Source organism: Hyperolius riggenbachi, chromosome 3, assembly GCF_040937935.1.
Source record: "Hyperolius riggenbachi isolate aHypRig1 chromosome 3, aHypRig1.pri, whole genome shotgun sequence".
Taxonomy (NCBI): domain Eukaryota; kingdom Metazoa; phylum Chordata; class Amphibia; order Anura; family Hyperoliidae; genus Hyperolius; species Hyperolius riggenbachi.
The window spans coordinates 89,969,932-89,987,058 of record NC_090648.1 but is presented as its reverse complement, the minus strand read 5'-3'; the positions used below and the strand labels follow the sequence as shown (position 1 = coordinate 89,987,058).

Genomic DNA, 17,127 nt, shown 5'->3' with positions numbered 1-17,127 from the left:
ATTGCTAATGAAGGGGAAAGTGAAGCATTCACACAGCAGGGCACAGGGCTGTGCTCACACCTGACTGTTATGTTCCCCAGAGCTGCTCCATGCTCTGTACACATACTGCTGCTCCATGCTCTGTACACACACTGCTGCTCCATCCAATGTCAACTGTAGCAGTGAAAGAAAGGGGGTGGTCCTGTGAACTGCAGGATATCTGCAGATATTTTGGTTTGGTAACTTGTGCCTGGCCCCAGACACTGCACCGACCCTGGTCAGAGGGAGGATTCTGGGCAGCTGTAATCCCCCCCTGTGCTTGCCTATGATATATACCGTATTTCGCGCCGTATAAGACGCTCCGGCATATAAGACGCACCCAGGTTTAGAGGGCAAAAAACAGAAAAAAAAAAGATTTATACTAAACCTGGTGCGTCCATATTCCAGGAGAGTCTTGTACATGTTACCCTCAAATGTTGTCCTCCTGTGTCCCATTGTCTCCCCATGTGTCCCCAATACCTGCCCCATGTGTCCTCTGTGTCCCTCATACATGCCCCATGTGTCACCCATGCCTGCCCCATGTGCTTGTGTCCCCCATGTGTCACCTATGCATGCCTCATGTGTCCCTCATGTGCCTGTGTCCCCCATGCCTGCCGTGTCCTCTGTGTGTCCCTCATGCCTGCCCCATGTGCCTGTGTCCCCATGTGTCACCTATGCATGCCTCATGTGTCCCTCATGTGCCTGTGTCCTCCATGCCTGCCGTGTCCTCTGTGTCGCTTATGCCTGCCCCATGTGCCTGTGTCCCCCGTGTGTGTTTGTAAATTGTGGCTGCACCCGACCGTTGCCTCTGCCCGCTCCCCATGCCTGTAATGTGCCGGCGTGTGTAATCAGTTCCCTCCCGCTGTGTGGCTGATCTCTGCGTGCCCCCGCGAGTGTCTAATATGCCCGCTCCCCCGCCTGCCTTATCTCCCTCCCCCATGTGAATGCTGGCCCCCCCCCGGGTGTTAATCTGCAGCGGCTTACCTTTCCGCCATGCCCGCGAGGATTGGAGACCTCCTTCACAGCCGCGCATCTCGCTCTAGTGATCGGCATGTGATGATTGCGTCATCATCACATGCCGATCACTAGAGCGAGATGCGCGGCTGTGAAGGAGGTCTCCAATCCTCGCGGGCATGGCGGAAAGGTAAGCCGCTGCAGATTAACACCCGGGGGGGGCCAGCATTCACATGGGGGAGGGAGATAAGGCAGGCGGGGGAGCGGGCATATTAGACACTCGCGGGGGCACGCAGAGATCAGCCACACAGCGGGAGGGAACTGATTACACACGCCGGCACATTACAGGCATGGGGAGCGGGCAGAGGCAACGGTCGGGTGCAGCCACACAGGCAGGGAATTCCCGACATGGCGGCGGGTCGCGGTCCGTATCGGCGGGCGTTTCTAAGTCGGGAATTCCCTGCCTTTGCCGTATAAGACGCAGGGACTTTTTCCCCCTATTTTTTGGGGAGAAAAAGTGCGTCTTATACGACGAAAAATACGGTATATATATATATATATATATATATATATATATATACATACAGTGGCTTGCAAAAGTATTCGGCCCCCATGAAGTTTTCCATTACTTCCACAAATATGAATCCATTTTATTTGAATTCCACGTTAAAGACCAATACAAAGTGGTGTACACGTGTGAAGTGGAATGAAAATCATACATGATTCCACATTTTTTTTAAAATAAATAACTGTAAAGTGAGGTGTGCCAAATTATTCAGCCCCCTTTGGTCTGAGTGCAGTCAGTTGCCCATAGACATTGCCTGATGAGTGCTAATGACTAAATAGAGTGAACCTGTGTGTACTGTAATGTCAGTACAAATACAGCTGCTCTGTAAGGGCCTCAGAGGTTGTCTAAGAGAATATTAGGAGCAAAAACACCATGAAGTCCAAAGAACACACCAGACAGGTCAGGGATAAAGCTATTGAGAAATTTAAAGCAGGCTTAGGCTGCAAAAACATTTCCAAAGCCTTGAACATCCCATGGAGCACTGTTCAAGCGATCATTCAAAAATGGAAGGAGTATGGCACAGCTGTAAACCTACCAAGACAAGGCCGTCCACCTAAACTCACAGGCCGAACAAGGAGAGCGCTGATCAGAAATGCAGTCAAGAGGCCCATGGTGACTCTGGACGAGCTGCAGAGATCTACAGCTCAGGTGGGGGAATCTGTCCATAGGACAACTATTAGTCGTGCACTGCACAAAGTTGGCCTTTATGGAAGAGTGGCAAGAAGAAAGCCATTGCTAACAGAAAAGCATAAGAAGTCCCATTTGCAGTTTGCCAGAAGCCATGTGGGGGACACAGCAAACATGTTGAAGAAGATGCTCTGGTCAGATGAGACCAAAATGGAACTTTTTGGCCAAAATGCAAAACGCTATGTGTGGCGGAAAACGAACACTGCACATCACTCTGAACACACCATTCCCACTGTCAAATATGGTGGTGGCAGCATCATGCTCTGGGGGTGCTTCTCTTCAGCAGGGACAGGGAAGCTGGTCAGAGTTGATGGGAAGATGGATGGAGCCAAATACAGGGCAATCTTGGAAGAAAACCTCTTGGAGTCTGCAAAAGACTTGAGACTGGGGCGGAGGTTCACCTTCCAGCAGGACAACGACCCTAAACATAAAGCCAGGGCAACAATGGAATGGTTTAAAACAAAACATATCCATGTTAGAATGGCCCAGTCAAGGTCCAGATCTAAATCCAATCGAGAATCTGTGGCAAGATCGGAAAACTGCTGTTTACAAACGCTGTCCATCTAATCTGACTGAGCTGAACCTGTTTTGTAAAGAAGAATGGGCAAGGATTTCAGTCTCTAGATGTGCAAAGCTGGTAGAGACATACCCTAAAAGACTGGCAGCTGTAATTGCAGCAGAAGGTGGTTCTACAAAGTATTGACTCAGGGGGCTGAATAATTACGCACAGCCCACTTTGCAGTTATTTATTTGTAAAAAATGTTTAGAATCATGTATGATTTTCGTTCCACTTCTCACGTGTACACCACTTTGTATTGGTCTTTCACGTGGAATTCGAATAACATTGATTCATGTTTGTGGCAGTAATGTGACAAAATGTGGAAAACTTCAAGGGGGCTGAATACTTTTGCAAACCACTGAATATGTATATATATATATATATACAGTATATATATATACAGTATATATATATATATATATATATATATATATATATTTGCATGCCCACATATTTTCACACTTTTTTCATCTGTGTGAAAATATTTTATATGACTATATATATTGCGACTATTTAAATCTGTGCAAAAATGTGACATTTCACCAAAATTATGACAAAAAGAAAATGGTCATATTCACTTGTCACTGGTCCTTCATAAACCTAGCAGAAATGTAAAAAATTGTAAAAAAAAATCTTACAGCAAACGATAATGTGAGTGAGAGTAGCCCAGTGGTAGGTTGCACACAGTTTTCATTAACCACTTAAGGACCAACATATAAAATGGCCTTAAGGACCAGAGCGTTTTTTTTGGTTTTGACATGCTTTGTTTGAGTTTAGATATTTCAGTAAATTTTTGGTCTATCCAAACAAATGTGATATTGTTTTTTTCAGAACAAATAGGGCTTTTTATCTATACCACTTAATTATATTGATAATGTAATTTTATATGTTTTTTAAGAGAATTTATGCTAAAAAAAAGTAAAAAAATGTATATTGTTTGAAATTTTCAACCAAAAATATGTATATATCTTGAATTAAAACATAAATTCTTTTCAAAATGTATTCTGCCATATGTTTCTAATATATATGTGCAAAAAAATGAAAACTATTTACATCTTTGGTACATTGTAGAGACTGTGAAAAAAGTGTAATTTTGCTTTTCAGTGAACAAAATCTACAATGCTTGTTTTCTGCTTTGTACATCACTTCTCTGAAGCACTAAGTCACTGAAATAGTAACATTCCCACCAAAATGACCCCATTCTGTAAACTAGACCTCCTGAGGTATCCATCGATGGGGGCATTGGTGATTTTGACTGCACAGATTATTGGTGGAAATTGATGGAATGTATAACGACAAAAAGAAAAAATCATTTTTTTTGTTCAGACATGTCAGTTTTTTTCTGTTTTTTGACAGACATGCTTTGAAGTATTGTAGAAATTCACCCCACAAATGATTCAGTAATTCCTTCTGAATAAAACGATACCAAATATGTGTGGCTAGACTATTGCTTTAGTCCAATACAGAGCTTAGAAGAAGTTGTCAATTATTAAACTTTCAAAGACCATAAATCACACGCTTGCATTTCCCAGCACAGCCTGCTTTTGATGAAGTCTGAGGTAAAAAGTCTGTCAAATTCCCACCAAAATGACCCCATTCTGTAAACTAGACCTCCTGAGGTATCCATCGATGGGGGCATTGGTGATTTTGACTGCACAGATTATTGGTGGAAATTGATGGAATGTATAACGACAAAAAGAAAAAATCATTTTTTTTGTTCAGACATGTCAGTTTTTTCTGTTTTTTGACAGACATGCTTTGAAGTATTGTAGAAATTCACCCCACAAATGATTCAGTAATTCCTTCTGAATAAAACGATACCAAATATGTGTGGCTAGACTATTGCTTTAGTCCAATACAGAGCTTAGAAGAAGTTGTCAATTATTAAACTTTCAAAGACTATAAATCACACGCTTGCATTTCCCAGCACAGCCCGCTTTTGATGAAGTCTGAGGTAAAAAGTCTGTCAAATTCCCGCCAAAATGACCCCATTCTGTAAACTAGACCTCCTGAGGTATCCATCGATGGGGGCATTGGTGATTTTGACTGCACAGATTATTGGTGGAAATTGATGGAATGTATAACGACAAAAAGAAAAAATCATTTTTTTTGTTCAGACATGTCAGTTTTTTCTGTTTTTTGACAGACATGCTTTGAAGTATTGTAGAAATTCACCCCACAAATGATTCAGTAATTCCTTCTGAATAAAACGATACCAAATATGTGTGGCTAGACTATTGCTTTAGTCCAATACAGAGCTTAGAAGAAGTTGTCAATTATTAAACTTTCAAAGACCATAAATCACACGCTTGCATTTCCCAGCACAGCCTGCTTTTGATGAAGTCTGAGGTAAAAAGTCTGTCAAATTCCCGCCAAAATGACCCCATTCTGTAAACTAGACCTCCTGAGGTATCCATCGATGGGGGCATTGGTGATTTTGACTGCACAGATTATTGGTAGAAATTGATGGAATGTATAACGACAAAAAGAAAAAATCATTTTTTTATTCAGACATGTCAGTTTTTCTGTTTTGTGACAGACATGCTTTGAAGTATTGTAGAAATTCACCCCACAAATGATTCAGTAATTCCTTCTGAATAAAACGATACCAAATATGTGTGACTAGACTATTGCTTTAGTCCAATACAGAGCTTAGAAGAAGTTGTCAATTATTGAACCTTCAAAGACCATAAATCACACGCTTGCATTTCCCAGCACAGCCCGCTTTTGATGAAGTCTGAGGTAAAAAGTCTGTCAAATTCCCGCCAAAATGACCCCATTCTGTAAACTAGACCTCCTGAGGTATCCATCGATGGGGGCATTGGTGATTTTGACTGCACAGATTATTGGTGGAAATTGATGGAATGTATAACGACAAAAAGAAAAAATCATTTTTTTATTCAGACATGTCAGTTTTTCTGTTTTGTGACAGACATGCTTTGAAGTATTGTAGAAATTCACCCCACAAATGATTCAGTAATTCCTTCTGAATAAAACGATACCAAATATGTGTGGCTAGACTATTGCTTTAGTCCAATACAGAGCTTAGAAGAAGTTGTCAATAATTGAACCTTCAAAGACCATAAATCACACGCTTGCTTTTCCCAGCACAGCCCGCTTTTGATGAAGTCTGAGGTAAAAAGTCTGTCAAATTCCCGCCAAAATGACCCCATTCTGTAAACTAGACCTCCTGAGGTATCCATTGATGGGGGCATTGGTGATTTTGACTGCACAGATTATTGGTGGAAATTGATGGAATGTATAACGACAAAAAGAAAAAATCATTTTTTTATTCAGACATGTCAGTTTTTCTGTTTTGTGACAGACACGCTTTGAAGTATTGTAGAAATTCACCCCACAAATGATTCAGTAATTCCTTCTGAATAAAATGATACCACATATGTGTGGCTAGACTATTGCTTTAGTCCAATACAGTGCTTAGAAGAAGTTGTCAATTATTGAACCTTCAAAGACCATAAATCACACGCTTGCATTTTCCAATACAGCCCGCTTTTGATGAAGTCTGAGGTAAAGAGTCTGTCAAATTCTGTAAAATAGACCCCCTGAGGTATTTATCGATGGGGGCATTGATGATTTTGACTGCACAGATTATTGGTGGAAATTGAATAAAATAAATGAATTTTTCTTTTTGTCCTTATACATTCCATCAATTTCCACCAATAATATGTGCTGTCAAAATCATCAATGCCCCCACGGATGGATACTTCAGGGGGTCTAGTTTACAAAATGGGTTCATTTTGGTGGGAAATTGAGGGACTTTTTACCTCAGACTTAATTGAAAGCGGGCCGTGCTGGAAATTGCAAACGTGTGATTTATGGTCTTTGAAGGTTCAATAATTGACAACTTCTTCTCAGCACAGCTTTGAACTAAAGCAATAGTCTAGCCACGCATATGTGGTATCGTTTTATTCAGAAGGAATTACTGAATCATTTGTGGGGTGAATGCCTACAATACTTCAATTTGAATAGAATGTTTGGGAAGAAAAAATAAATGTAGCAATTTTTTTTGGGCGGGGGGTTTCAGTTGCTCCTTCTGAATAAAATTATATCGCCTATGTGTGGCTACTGGCGCTTTGTGTACCATAAATTTGAAGGACAATCCAAGTTAAAAATGTAGGCAGGTGTGGTACACTTTGAAACAGTCTTTCAAACAAAGTCCTGGTTTTTCGGGACATTCGGGGCAATGGTATCGTGTATCCGTCCTTATTTTTTGTTTAGTGCAGACCCTACACTTTTTCTGGGGGTATTGCTTTTTCCCCGTCTGTGGTATAATTTCTGGAACATGATATCCAGAAAGTCTCTCGACTGAATCAAATCTTCTGCCAGGGTGAGTTGCAGCTTTGGAAATGAGAGATTCAGCTATTTCCTCCTGGAATTCTAAATTGCTGAGAGGGTTTTTTGACATTTTGTATAGTATAAAGCTGTTGTAAATTCCCAACTGCAGCAAGTATAAGCCTAATTTTTTATACCAATATCTGGTTTTGCGTGCGGCCAGGGGCGTAGCAATAGGGGGTGCAGAGGTAGCGACCGCATCGGGGCCCTTGGGCTTGAGGGGCCCCGAAGGGCCCTCCCTCAACTACAGTATTAGCTCTCTATTGGTCCTGTGCTCATAGTAATCACTTCTATAGATACTTTTTATAGTGGTAATCATTAACAAACTGTTCCCCATTCCCTTCTTGCACCTCTGACACTGTGGTTGCCATTGGCAGGTTTTGGTGCGCCAAATCAATTGTTATATATAGAGTGCTTGGGGGGCCCCAATGTAAAACTTGCATCGGGGCCCATAGCTCCTTAGGTACGCCACTGCGTGCGGCCAGGTACGGCTTCATTGCCGCGTCATTGCGGTCTACACCACCCATATATTGGCTGTACTCATGAACACATTTAGGTTTCTCTTGTGCTCCAGTCCTGGGTGTTATGCTTTCAGGAGTATGTATGGTTGAAAGCATATATACGTCCCTTTTTCCCCTGTACTTCAGAGCCAGCATCTCTTCACTGTGGAGACCCTCAGATTCATCAGGTTTGAGTCGCTTGTTGACAAGGCTCTGAGGGAAGCCTTTGCGGTTGGATCTGATGGTACCGCAAGCTGGCGTGTTCTCTCTCGCTAAATGTTTGAATAGTGGGATGCTGGTGTAATAGCTGTCTAGGTACAGGTTGTATCCTTTGTTCAGGAGAGGGTGAATCAGATGCCAGACAACTTTACCATTTGTGCCCATATAAGGTGGGCACCCAGGTGGATCCAGCTGGCTGTCTTTTCCCTCGTACACTCGGAAAGCGCATGTAAAGCCAGTGCTGCTTTCACAAAGCTTATAAATTTTTATGCCATATCTGGCACGCTTGGAAGGGATGTATTGCTTGATCCTAAGTCGACCAGTGAAGTGTACCAGGGACTCGTCAATACTTATATTTTTTTCTGGCACGTATACCTCTGAAAATTTTTGCCATAGGTAGTCAATTAGGGGCCGAATTTTGTATAGGGGATCAATATTTGGATCTTCTCCGGTTTGGTACTGGGAATTGTCACAGAAATGGAGGAAGCGCAAGATGGTCAAATAACGTGTCCTCGACATTGTTTGCGAAAAAATCCCCATATGTTGAATTGGTCTTTTCGACCAATACCGTTTTAGGTCTGGTTTTTTGGTAATGCCCATGTTTATTGTGAGGCCTAAAAATGTTTTTATTTCCTCCACTGTAGTGGGCCACCAGTTCTTAGGCCTCGCATAGCTGGATTGCGGTTTCTCAGCAATGTGTTGCTGAGCGTATAAGTTTGTTTGCTCAGCAATAGAGCCGAGGAGCTCATCAGTGATTATGAGTTCCATAAATTGAATTGGGGAGAGGTTAGCCGTTTGCACTTTAATTCCAGCCTGGCCTGTGAAAGGAGGAATTGAGGGTGCTTCTAGGTTGGCAGGCGACCACACGGGGTGAAGCAATTCCTCCGGTACGTCAGTGCGGCGACGTTTAGTTGAAGCGCTCTGTTGCCTGCGGCGTCTCTGTCTGGGTGTTGCGACACTCTCTTCCTGCTCCTGACTAGTGCTTGGCTGCTCTGGCATGGCTGTCTCAGAACTCTCAGTCTCCTCCACGTCCGATTCACTTGGTAGGGTGTCACTGTCAGGGATTGGCTCAAACTCTGAGTCTGAATCTTCAGACTCTGATTCTTCAGAGTTTAATTCCTCACTGGATTCCCCAGACTGGCAGATCAGATCTACAATCTGCTGAGCAGTAAAAGATCTCTTCGCCATCACGTATATAGTGCAGGACACAATATAAAGGACACAATATACCCTAACAAGCCTGTATATGCACAGACAATATCAGACCCCACACTGACACTATATACGTAAGCGTATAAACCCTGAACCTATATGCCACCCTTTACACTACTGATATACAGCCCTATATACCCTACACTGTACACTAAACCCGATTTACCCTACACGATATACCCGACACTATATACTAAACCCTTTATATCCTACGCTATATACTAAAGCCTATATATACACCCTACACTATATACTAACCCCTATATACTAAACCCTATACACCCTACACTATATACTAACCCCTATATACTAAACCCTATACACCCTACACTATATACTAATCCCTATATACCCTACACTATAAACTAAGCCCTATATACCCTACTCTATATACTAAACTATATACTAAACCCTAAATACCCTACACTATACCCTAAACACTATATACCCTGCCTATTATACTAACCCCTATCTAACTGCAGTAAAGCACAGTAAATAAAATCACAATCCAGTAAATATTATATATATATATAAATATATATATACTATATATATATATATATATATATATAGTTATATACTATATATATAGCTATATGCTATATATATATATATATATATAGCTATATACTATATATATATATATAGCTATATATTATATATATATATATATATATGGGTGGTTGGGAGGGGATCAAGGGATGAATTGGGGGGAGATCGGGATAAATAAATGTATCTTAAAGTGTTATTTTTGGTAAAATCGCACAGCCTGTCACGGCTGCAGGCTGTGCGTCTCTCCCTGTCACAAAAGATCCTCACAGTGACAGGGAGAGGGAGGCGGAACGGCAACTATGTTGCCTTTCGGAGGGTGATCGCTGTGATTGGCTCACAGCGATCACACGGCAGGGAGCCAATCAGTGACGGCTCCTGCCGATACCCGGAAGCCTTAGCTGTCATAAGACAGCTAAGAGCTCCGGATTCCGTGCAGACGATCGCGGCGGGGAGCGGCGGCGCCGGTGATAGAGATCTACGCCCTGCCAACTAGGAGCCCATCAAAACAGGGCGTAGATCTCTATCACCTTGGTCCTTAAGTGGTTAAAGAGAACCTGAGGTGGGTTTGAAGAATATTATCTGCATACAGAGGCTGGATCTGCCTATACAGCCCAGCCTCTGTTGCTATCCCAAACCCCCCTAAGGTCCCCCTGCACTCTGCAATCCCTCATAAATCACAGCCACGCTGCTGACAAACAGCTTGTCAGAGCTGGCTGTGTTTATCTCTATAGTGTCAGTCTGCTGCTCTCCCCGCCTCCTGCAGAACTCCAGTCCCCGCCTGCATCCCTTCCCTCCCTGATGATTGGAGGGAAGGGACGGGGGCAGGGACCGGAGCTATGCAGGAGGCGGGGGAGCAGCCGAGACTGACACTACAGATGTAAACACAGCCTCACAGCACGGCTGTGATTTATGGGGGATTGCAGAGTGCAGGGGGACCTTAGGGGGGTTTGGGATATCAACAGAGGCTGGGCTGTATAGGCAGATGCAGCCTCTGTATGCAGATAACATTCTTTAAAGACACCTCGGGTTCTCTTTAAGGCTTTGCTCAAATCTAAAATCGAAATCGCTAACTAAGAGCGATTTGTTTTTTCACTTCCTGATGCAAATCAGGAAGTGAACTCTTTGACCTTCTTAAAAGCACGAACATAATCGCCGCACAAAGCGATTTTGTGAGCGTTTTGCGTTTTTACTATACCTTCCATTGTAGCAAAATCACCCTAAAAATTGTAAAAGCAGCGCTTTGCTGAGCGGATCAGAAACAAACCGCTCAGATGTGAACTCTCTCATAGGGAATCATTGCACAAACGATTTTAGGGTGATTTAGAAAATCGCCGGCGCTTAAAAATACTGTAAAACGCCCTAGGTGTGAACAAGCCCTAAATCTGCATACCAGTCAGAAATATTTGCAATATCATAGATCATTTCTAGTCAGCAGGTTTTGGAGTGGGGGAAGGATTGGGACTCCCAGAGAAAATCCATGTGAATACAAGATGACCAGTAGTAACCTAGTAGGGATCAGAACCATTAACCTCCGAGTACAGATTGCTAACCACTTAGCCACCATGCTTCTGTTATATTTTAATGTGGTACTCTGGAAATTTGGGCACCTGTAGCAAATTGACTATTTGGGTGTCCCATAGGCACTAATGCAAAATATCGGCTATTGGTCACCAAAAGTAGAAATTATCAGGCACCAGTCCCGTCCAAATGAAATTTTTCGTTTTAAGAATTATCAGTTTGGTGATTATCGTTTTAAAATTCGTTTTGAGAATTATAATTTAGTAAATTATCATTTTTCAATTTATTTTTATTTATATTTAAATTTACAGTATTCGTTAGTTACATTATTTGTGGAGGAGAAAGGGGGTTTTAAGGTTAAGAGTCAGAAAGGTGGGTTTTAGGATTAGGCCTCAGGAAGGGGAGTCTTAGGGTAAGGCATCAGAATGTGGAGGCCTTAGAGTTAGGCATCAGGATGGGGGTTTTAGGGTTAGGTATCAGGAAGGCGGGTCTTAGGGTAAGGCATCAGAAAGGGGAGGTCTTAGAGTTAGGCATCAGGAAAGGGGTTTTATGGTTAGGCATCAGATGGTGAAATAAATATATATTCATTGTTAAAGACGATATTTTGCAGTTTCTCCTCCTAAAAGTAGGGAGAAAAGTACTATTAAAATTATTCTGAGTATTTTCTTGCTTTTGGTGGCTTAAAAGGTATGTTACTGACAACTTGTGAAAACATGACCGAGGAGAAAACTCAGGAGAAAAGGTAATTTTCATATTGGCCTCTGACTCTTTAAGTTGGGGGTGACCCGGTGGGGCCCGGCAGCTGGATCAGGGGCTTTTGGGTAATAGGCAGCACCGTGGCATAGTGGTTAGGGTTCTCGCCTTGCAGTGCTGAGTCCCCAGTTGGAATCCCAGCCAGGGCACTATCTGCATGGAGTTTGTATGTTCTCCCCATGTCTGTGTGGGTTTTCTCTGGGCACTCAGGTTTCCACCCACATCCCAAAAACATACAGATAAGTTAATTGGCTTCCCCCTAAATTGGCCCTAGACTACGATACATGCACTGCACGATACATACATAGACATAGGACTATGGTAGGGATTAGATTGTGTGCCCCTCTGAGGGACAGGCAGTGACAAGACAATATACTCTGTACAGCACTGCGTAATATGTCATTGCTACATAAATACTTAAATAAATAATTTCCCACTTTGCCCCTCTGGTAGTGCTTGCTCTGCTGCATTTAGCATTAAAAATAATCTGAATTTGTCTTACCTTGCTTTTTTCTGTAATTTGAATTGCCATAAACGTTGGCCATTTCGTCTCTGTGTCTCTCTATTAATAATGAATACTTCTTTTTCCGGTGTTCAGGTCTTCGTAGTCCACATAATGCAAATCTTTTTCCAGCAACTAGAAACTCTACGTACAAATATAGAAGTGAAAAGTGTAGACAAAGCTGCTCGTATAATATGCATAACTGTACATCATAATCTCTGGCTGTGAAACTTCATCTTCCTCTTTAAGACCAATAAAGCGTATCAGAGCTCACGCCCAACCAGATCTGAAACCTCAAGGGATTAATGTGATATCGCTGTTTACAGGTATGCCTCTGAAGAAAAAAGCTAATAAGTACTCATCTTGCTATCCTAAACATTGCTTAGTGAAATTAAAGTACGTACAGTACCCTGACCCTAGCAGACCCTTAAAATGAAAATTTGCACTTACCTGAGGCTTCCTATAGCCCCTGTAGCCCGTGAGGTCCCTTCAGCATCCTCTGGGTCCCCTCCATTGTCCCTCTGGTGCCCCCATTAGCCTGTTGACTTCGGAAGAAGTTGTGAGCAACTGTGCATGCATGGCCCGTCCACACACTTTTCTTGATCTTCTGCACATATGCAGCCCTCGAAAGACTGAACTGGGTAGGAGGCTTACAGCAATGTGCACGTAGTTGCACACGACTTTACCAGGATAACGGGGCCGCCAGTGGGACCATGGAGGGTACCCAGAGGACGCCAAGGGACCACGCGGTTACTGGGAGCTGGAGAAAGCCCCAGGGTAAGTGCAGATTTTCATTTTAAGGGTCTGCTTAGGGTCCCTTTAAAGTGTATAAAATGCAGCCATGAAGCCCATGGCTTCTAACTTCTTCCAGCGTGTGCATGAAATGGGGGGTGGGGGGTTTGAGGAAAACAGGGCTCCAGGTGAAGCTGATATAAGCCCAACTGATAAATACTGTTGTGAATTGGGCACCAGGTGAAACAAAAAATATTTACGGTGGTAATGATGATAGTAAAACACTGAAACATTTTACCAATATTTTACTACAACTAAACCTAACCCTACTCTCACACAGAACCATCCCCTCTCCAATGCCTAACCTTAAAACTCCCCTTCCTGACACATAACTCTAAAACTCCCTTCCCGACTCTTAAACTTCCTCCCTTCCTGACACCAAACCATAAAATCGCAATGGGACAATAACTTTCTAATTTTCAAAATGATAAAAACTTCAAAAACGCTCTGAAAATAAAATACATTTCATACACTATAATGGTCCAATTTTCAAAACAATATTTATCGGACACCCAAATTTTTGCTTTTGCCGCCCAATAACCAATATTTGCATTAGTACCTGTGGTGGGGCCCAAATTGCCCCACCACAGGCACAATTCGGCACAATTAGCCGGGTCCCGAAATTTCCTGCTTCCCTCTCGCCTTCCTTCAGCTTCTATACCCCAATCTGACACCATGCTCTTCACCTAAAGCCAAGCCCCGTGTCAACAGGAGATAAGTTGTGCCTACACAACTATGGTTACAACCAGGACCTAGCATGCAAGGTTTAGAGGCTTAGGCAGGGAAGACAGGAGTACCACCAGAACCCACTAGGCAAGGCAATTCTGGGCTTAAAGGACTTACGAGGCAAGCACACAAAAAAAAGTTAATTACCTCATGGCCATTGCAGTGCTCCTAGCAGACTATCAGCGCCTAGCCTGTCACTGTGTGGCCCTTTGTTAGCATTATCCAAGCTGTAGTGCAGGCCCCGACCCTGCCCTATCAATTTGCGATTAAAAACGCTGCTGTAAAAAAATCCTACATCTGCGCAGTTCTTAGCCGCTAGTGTGGCTGCGCAGGTTATCTGACCTATCCCCGGCCCGTCCTCGCTCCCTTCACTCAGCTCTGTACGTCATGTAGGCGTGTCCGCACGGCCACCCATATGACTGATTGAGGGACAAGTTAGCTGCGCCCCCTCAGCCGAGACAAGCAGCGCTGAGCGTGGGGAGACGTGACTTGTCCCTTAATCAGTCATGTGGGCGGTCGCGCGGACACGCCCACATGACGTACAGAGCTGAGTGAAGGGAGCGAGGATGGGCCGGGAACAGGCCAGATAACCTGCGCAGCCACACTAGCGACTAAGAACTGCGCAGACGCAGGATTTTTTTAAAGCGGCATTTTTGATCGCAAATTGATAGGGCGACCCTGGGCAGGGTCGGGGCCTGAACTACAGCTTGGATAATGCTAACAGAGAGCCACACAGTGACAGGCCAGGCGCTGATAGTCTGCTAGGAGCACTGCAATGGCCATGAGGTAATTAACTTTTTTTTGTGTGTTTGCCTCGTAAGTCCTTTAATCAGGAAAAAGGGCAGGATGCACTGTTGAGTAGCCAACTCAGATCTCAGCAGGAGTGAACACACAAGAAACTGGGAGGAAGATTACTCAGAGCGACCGCAGCTCTGAGCTTCTGGTAAACGCCAAAATAACAAAAAAAGGACAGGCAGGAGGGAACGTTTATCAATCCAATCACTATCGTATCCATTATAAATGTCCACACAAATACAAACAAAAGTCTGGACAGAACAGAAAGGAGTGTAACCAACAGAATCTGCTGCTATTGTACGCCCACATGGCAAAACTAGAAGGAGTGTCCACCTCTAACAACCCCAGTGATGGCAATGTCCAGACAGGCAGGACTAGAAGGAGCATTACCAATAGCAACTGCAGCTATGGTACGTTGACACGACAAGGCAGTAAGGAACTCTGCTAGCTATTCACCACAGCAGAAATAGCACACATTCACAAAGGAACCATGCAAGCAGGTGGGTTGTTAGACCTATACATTCGGGACACTTCCCAGAATCTACATCAGTGGTGCCCCAGATGTCGCCCGCAGCCCCAACGCTATTGCATCGCATCACCGCCATTACAGTTGGTGGCACGCAGTGCAGAAAATTCATACCTGGCGAATGGGGCAGAAGAGTGCACTAGACGGGCAGGGGACAGAGTTACCGACGCATTGCACTGCCCAGAAGCAGACGTCACATGGGGCCAGGAAACCAGTGAGGGATGAGTGAGCTTCACTTTTCCCTCATAGGCTGCCTGACCCCGTGTGACCTCTACCTGCTGGGCAATGTAATGCGTCTGCAGTTCCGCCCTCCCGCCCATCTCTTGCACTCTTCAGCACCAGCCAGGCCACTGGCTAGCATCACCACAGCCAGGCTAGTTTCACTATCAGCCAGAAACAAAGGGGGCGCTCTATAGTGCATTACATTTTTTTTTTTATAAAAACTGCAAATAAGAGGATCACCCTTACAAAATGTGTAATGTCATAAAAGCTTATAACACCAATGTGCAGTCTCCAGGACCTAATCAGATGGACACACCAACAGCTCACATCCTCCACTGAGGCCAGCAATGCAGAGTTTCAATTACCTAATATTAGTAATACTCATAATAGTAATATTAGTAAAATATCAGTAATACTGATTTTTTTTTTACTAAAGCTGAACATAACGCTATTCACACACTGAACCCTCCCACTATCCATGCCTCACCTTAACCCCCCCATGTCTTACCTTAACTACCCACTTCCCACAGCTAACCTTAACCCACTACAGCTAACCTTAACCTACTACAGCTAACCTTAACCACCCACTTCACCCCCTGCCCGTGGGCATCCAAATTTACCCTCAATTTCGGTATTTCAAGGGGTGCCTGTGGTGGCACCCAAACTTTCGCTGCTAGTGGGCATCCAAATTTCCCGTTACCTACAAATGTTTGATGATACCACTTTAATCACTCTACTTCCTCCAGTCCTAGCTGAGCCCACCCTGGCTCCATGCCCCATAGATTTCACACTATCTGACATGTTGGTGATTGTTAACCTCCTTATCAGTATGACTACTTCTGGATTGTAGGGTCTAAAAGCAATGCTATTTTTTCACACGCTTTTAGACCCTAAAAGCAGGCAAAAATAATAGAGAAATCTGCAGCAGCCCAGCACATTACTCACCTACCCTGGATCCAGCAATGCAATTCTCCCTCCTTTCACCGGGTGTCATCATGACGGTAATCTCACCAGAGGGGCCAAGAGCCTCCGAGGACTGAAAGCCATTCGGCTGCCAGTATCTGGATCCTAGAGGAGGTGAGTTTGAAGTGCCTCCACACTGCACTGTTTAGCTATACATCCCAGCAGCTACCATGAGTCAGGCTCGGGGTTACCTCTCTGAGCTGTAGATTTCTGTCCCAAGCCTGACTTGGGGTTACCGCTAAGGAGACTAACTAGTTGCTGTACTGCAAGCAGTATATCTATACCCTGCAGGACTTCATCTGAAGTCCCTGGGTTGTAGATATTCATCTGCCACTATGCAAGATTGCTGCTCGCCGATGCGTGCGGGGTTCTCATCATTGATATAAGTGAGAAATCATTGAATGAGAATGCAGTTCCCATTCATTGATATAAGTGCATATGTCAAAGATCACTGGCATCAATTCGATGCCTTTGGTCATTGTAAAAAAACAAAACTAAGACTTACACGCATTATTTCCTATGTGTACTATTCAGTACACAGAGGAATAAACAGAGGGGGGAATCTAGTGGCCAAAAAGTAAATTACACCCTAACATATTACACCACACACTAATACATTCATTTCACATCAAAATTAGGAACTTTTTCGCTATTTGCAGAGCTCTAATTTTTTCAAAATAAATGGATTGCAAGAGTCTTTGCTCACAA

The 17,127-nt window shown here is 43.6% G+C and overlaps 1 protein-coding gene across 1 annotated transcript in view; it reads right to left on the bottom strand.

Moving 5' to 3' along the window:
• The window catches only part of LOC137562182 (C-type lectin domain family 4 member G-like), a 78,251-nt gene extending 65,813 nt beyond the window's left edge, over positions 1-12,438 (bottom strand). The window contains exon 1 of the mRNA XM_068273512.1: positions 12,396-12,438. Within this exon, the coding sequence (XP_068129613.1) occupies positions 12,396-12,438 (43 nt within the window). The remainder of the gene's footprint in view (positions 1-12,395) is intronic.
• Positions 12,439-17,127: the final 4,689 nt, after the last annotated feature.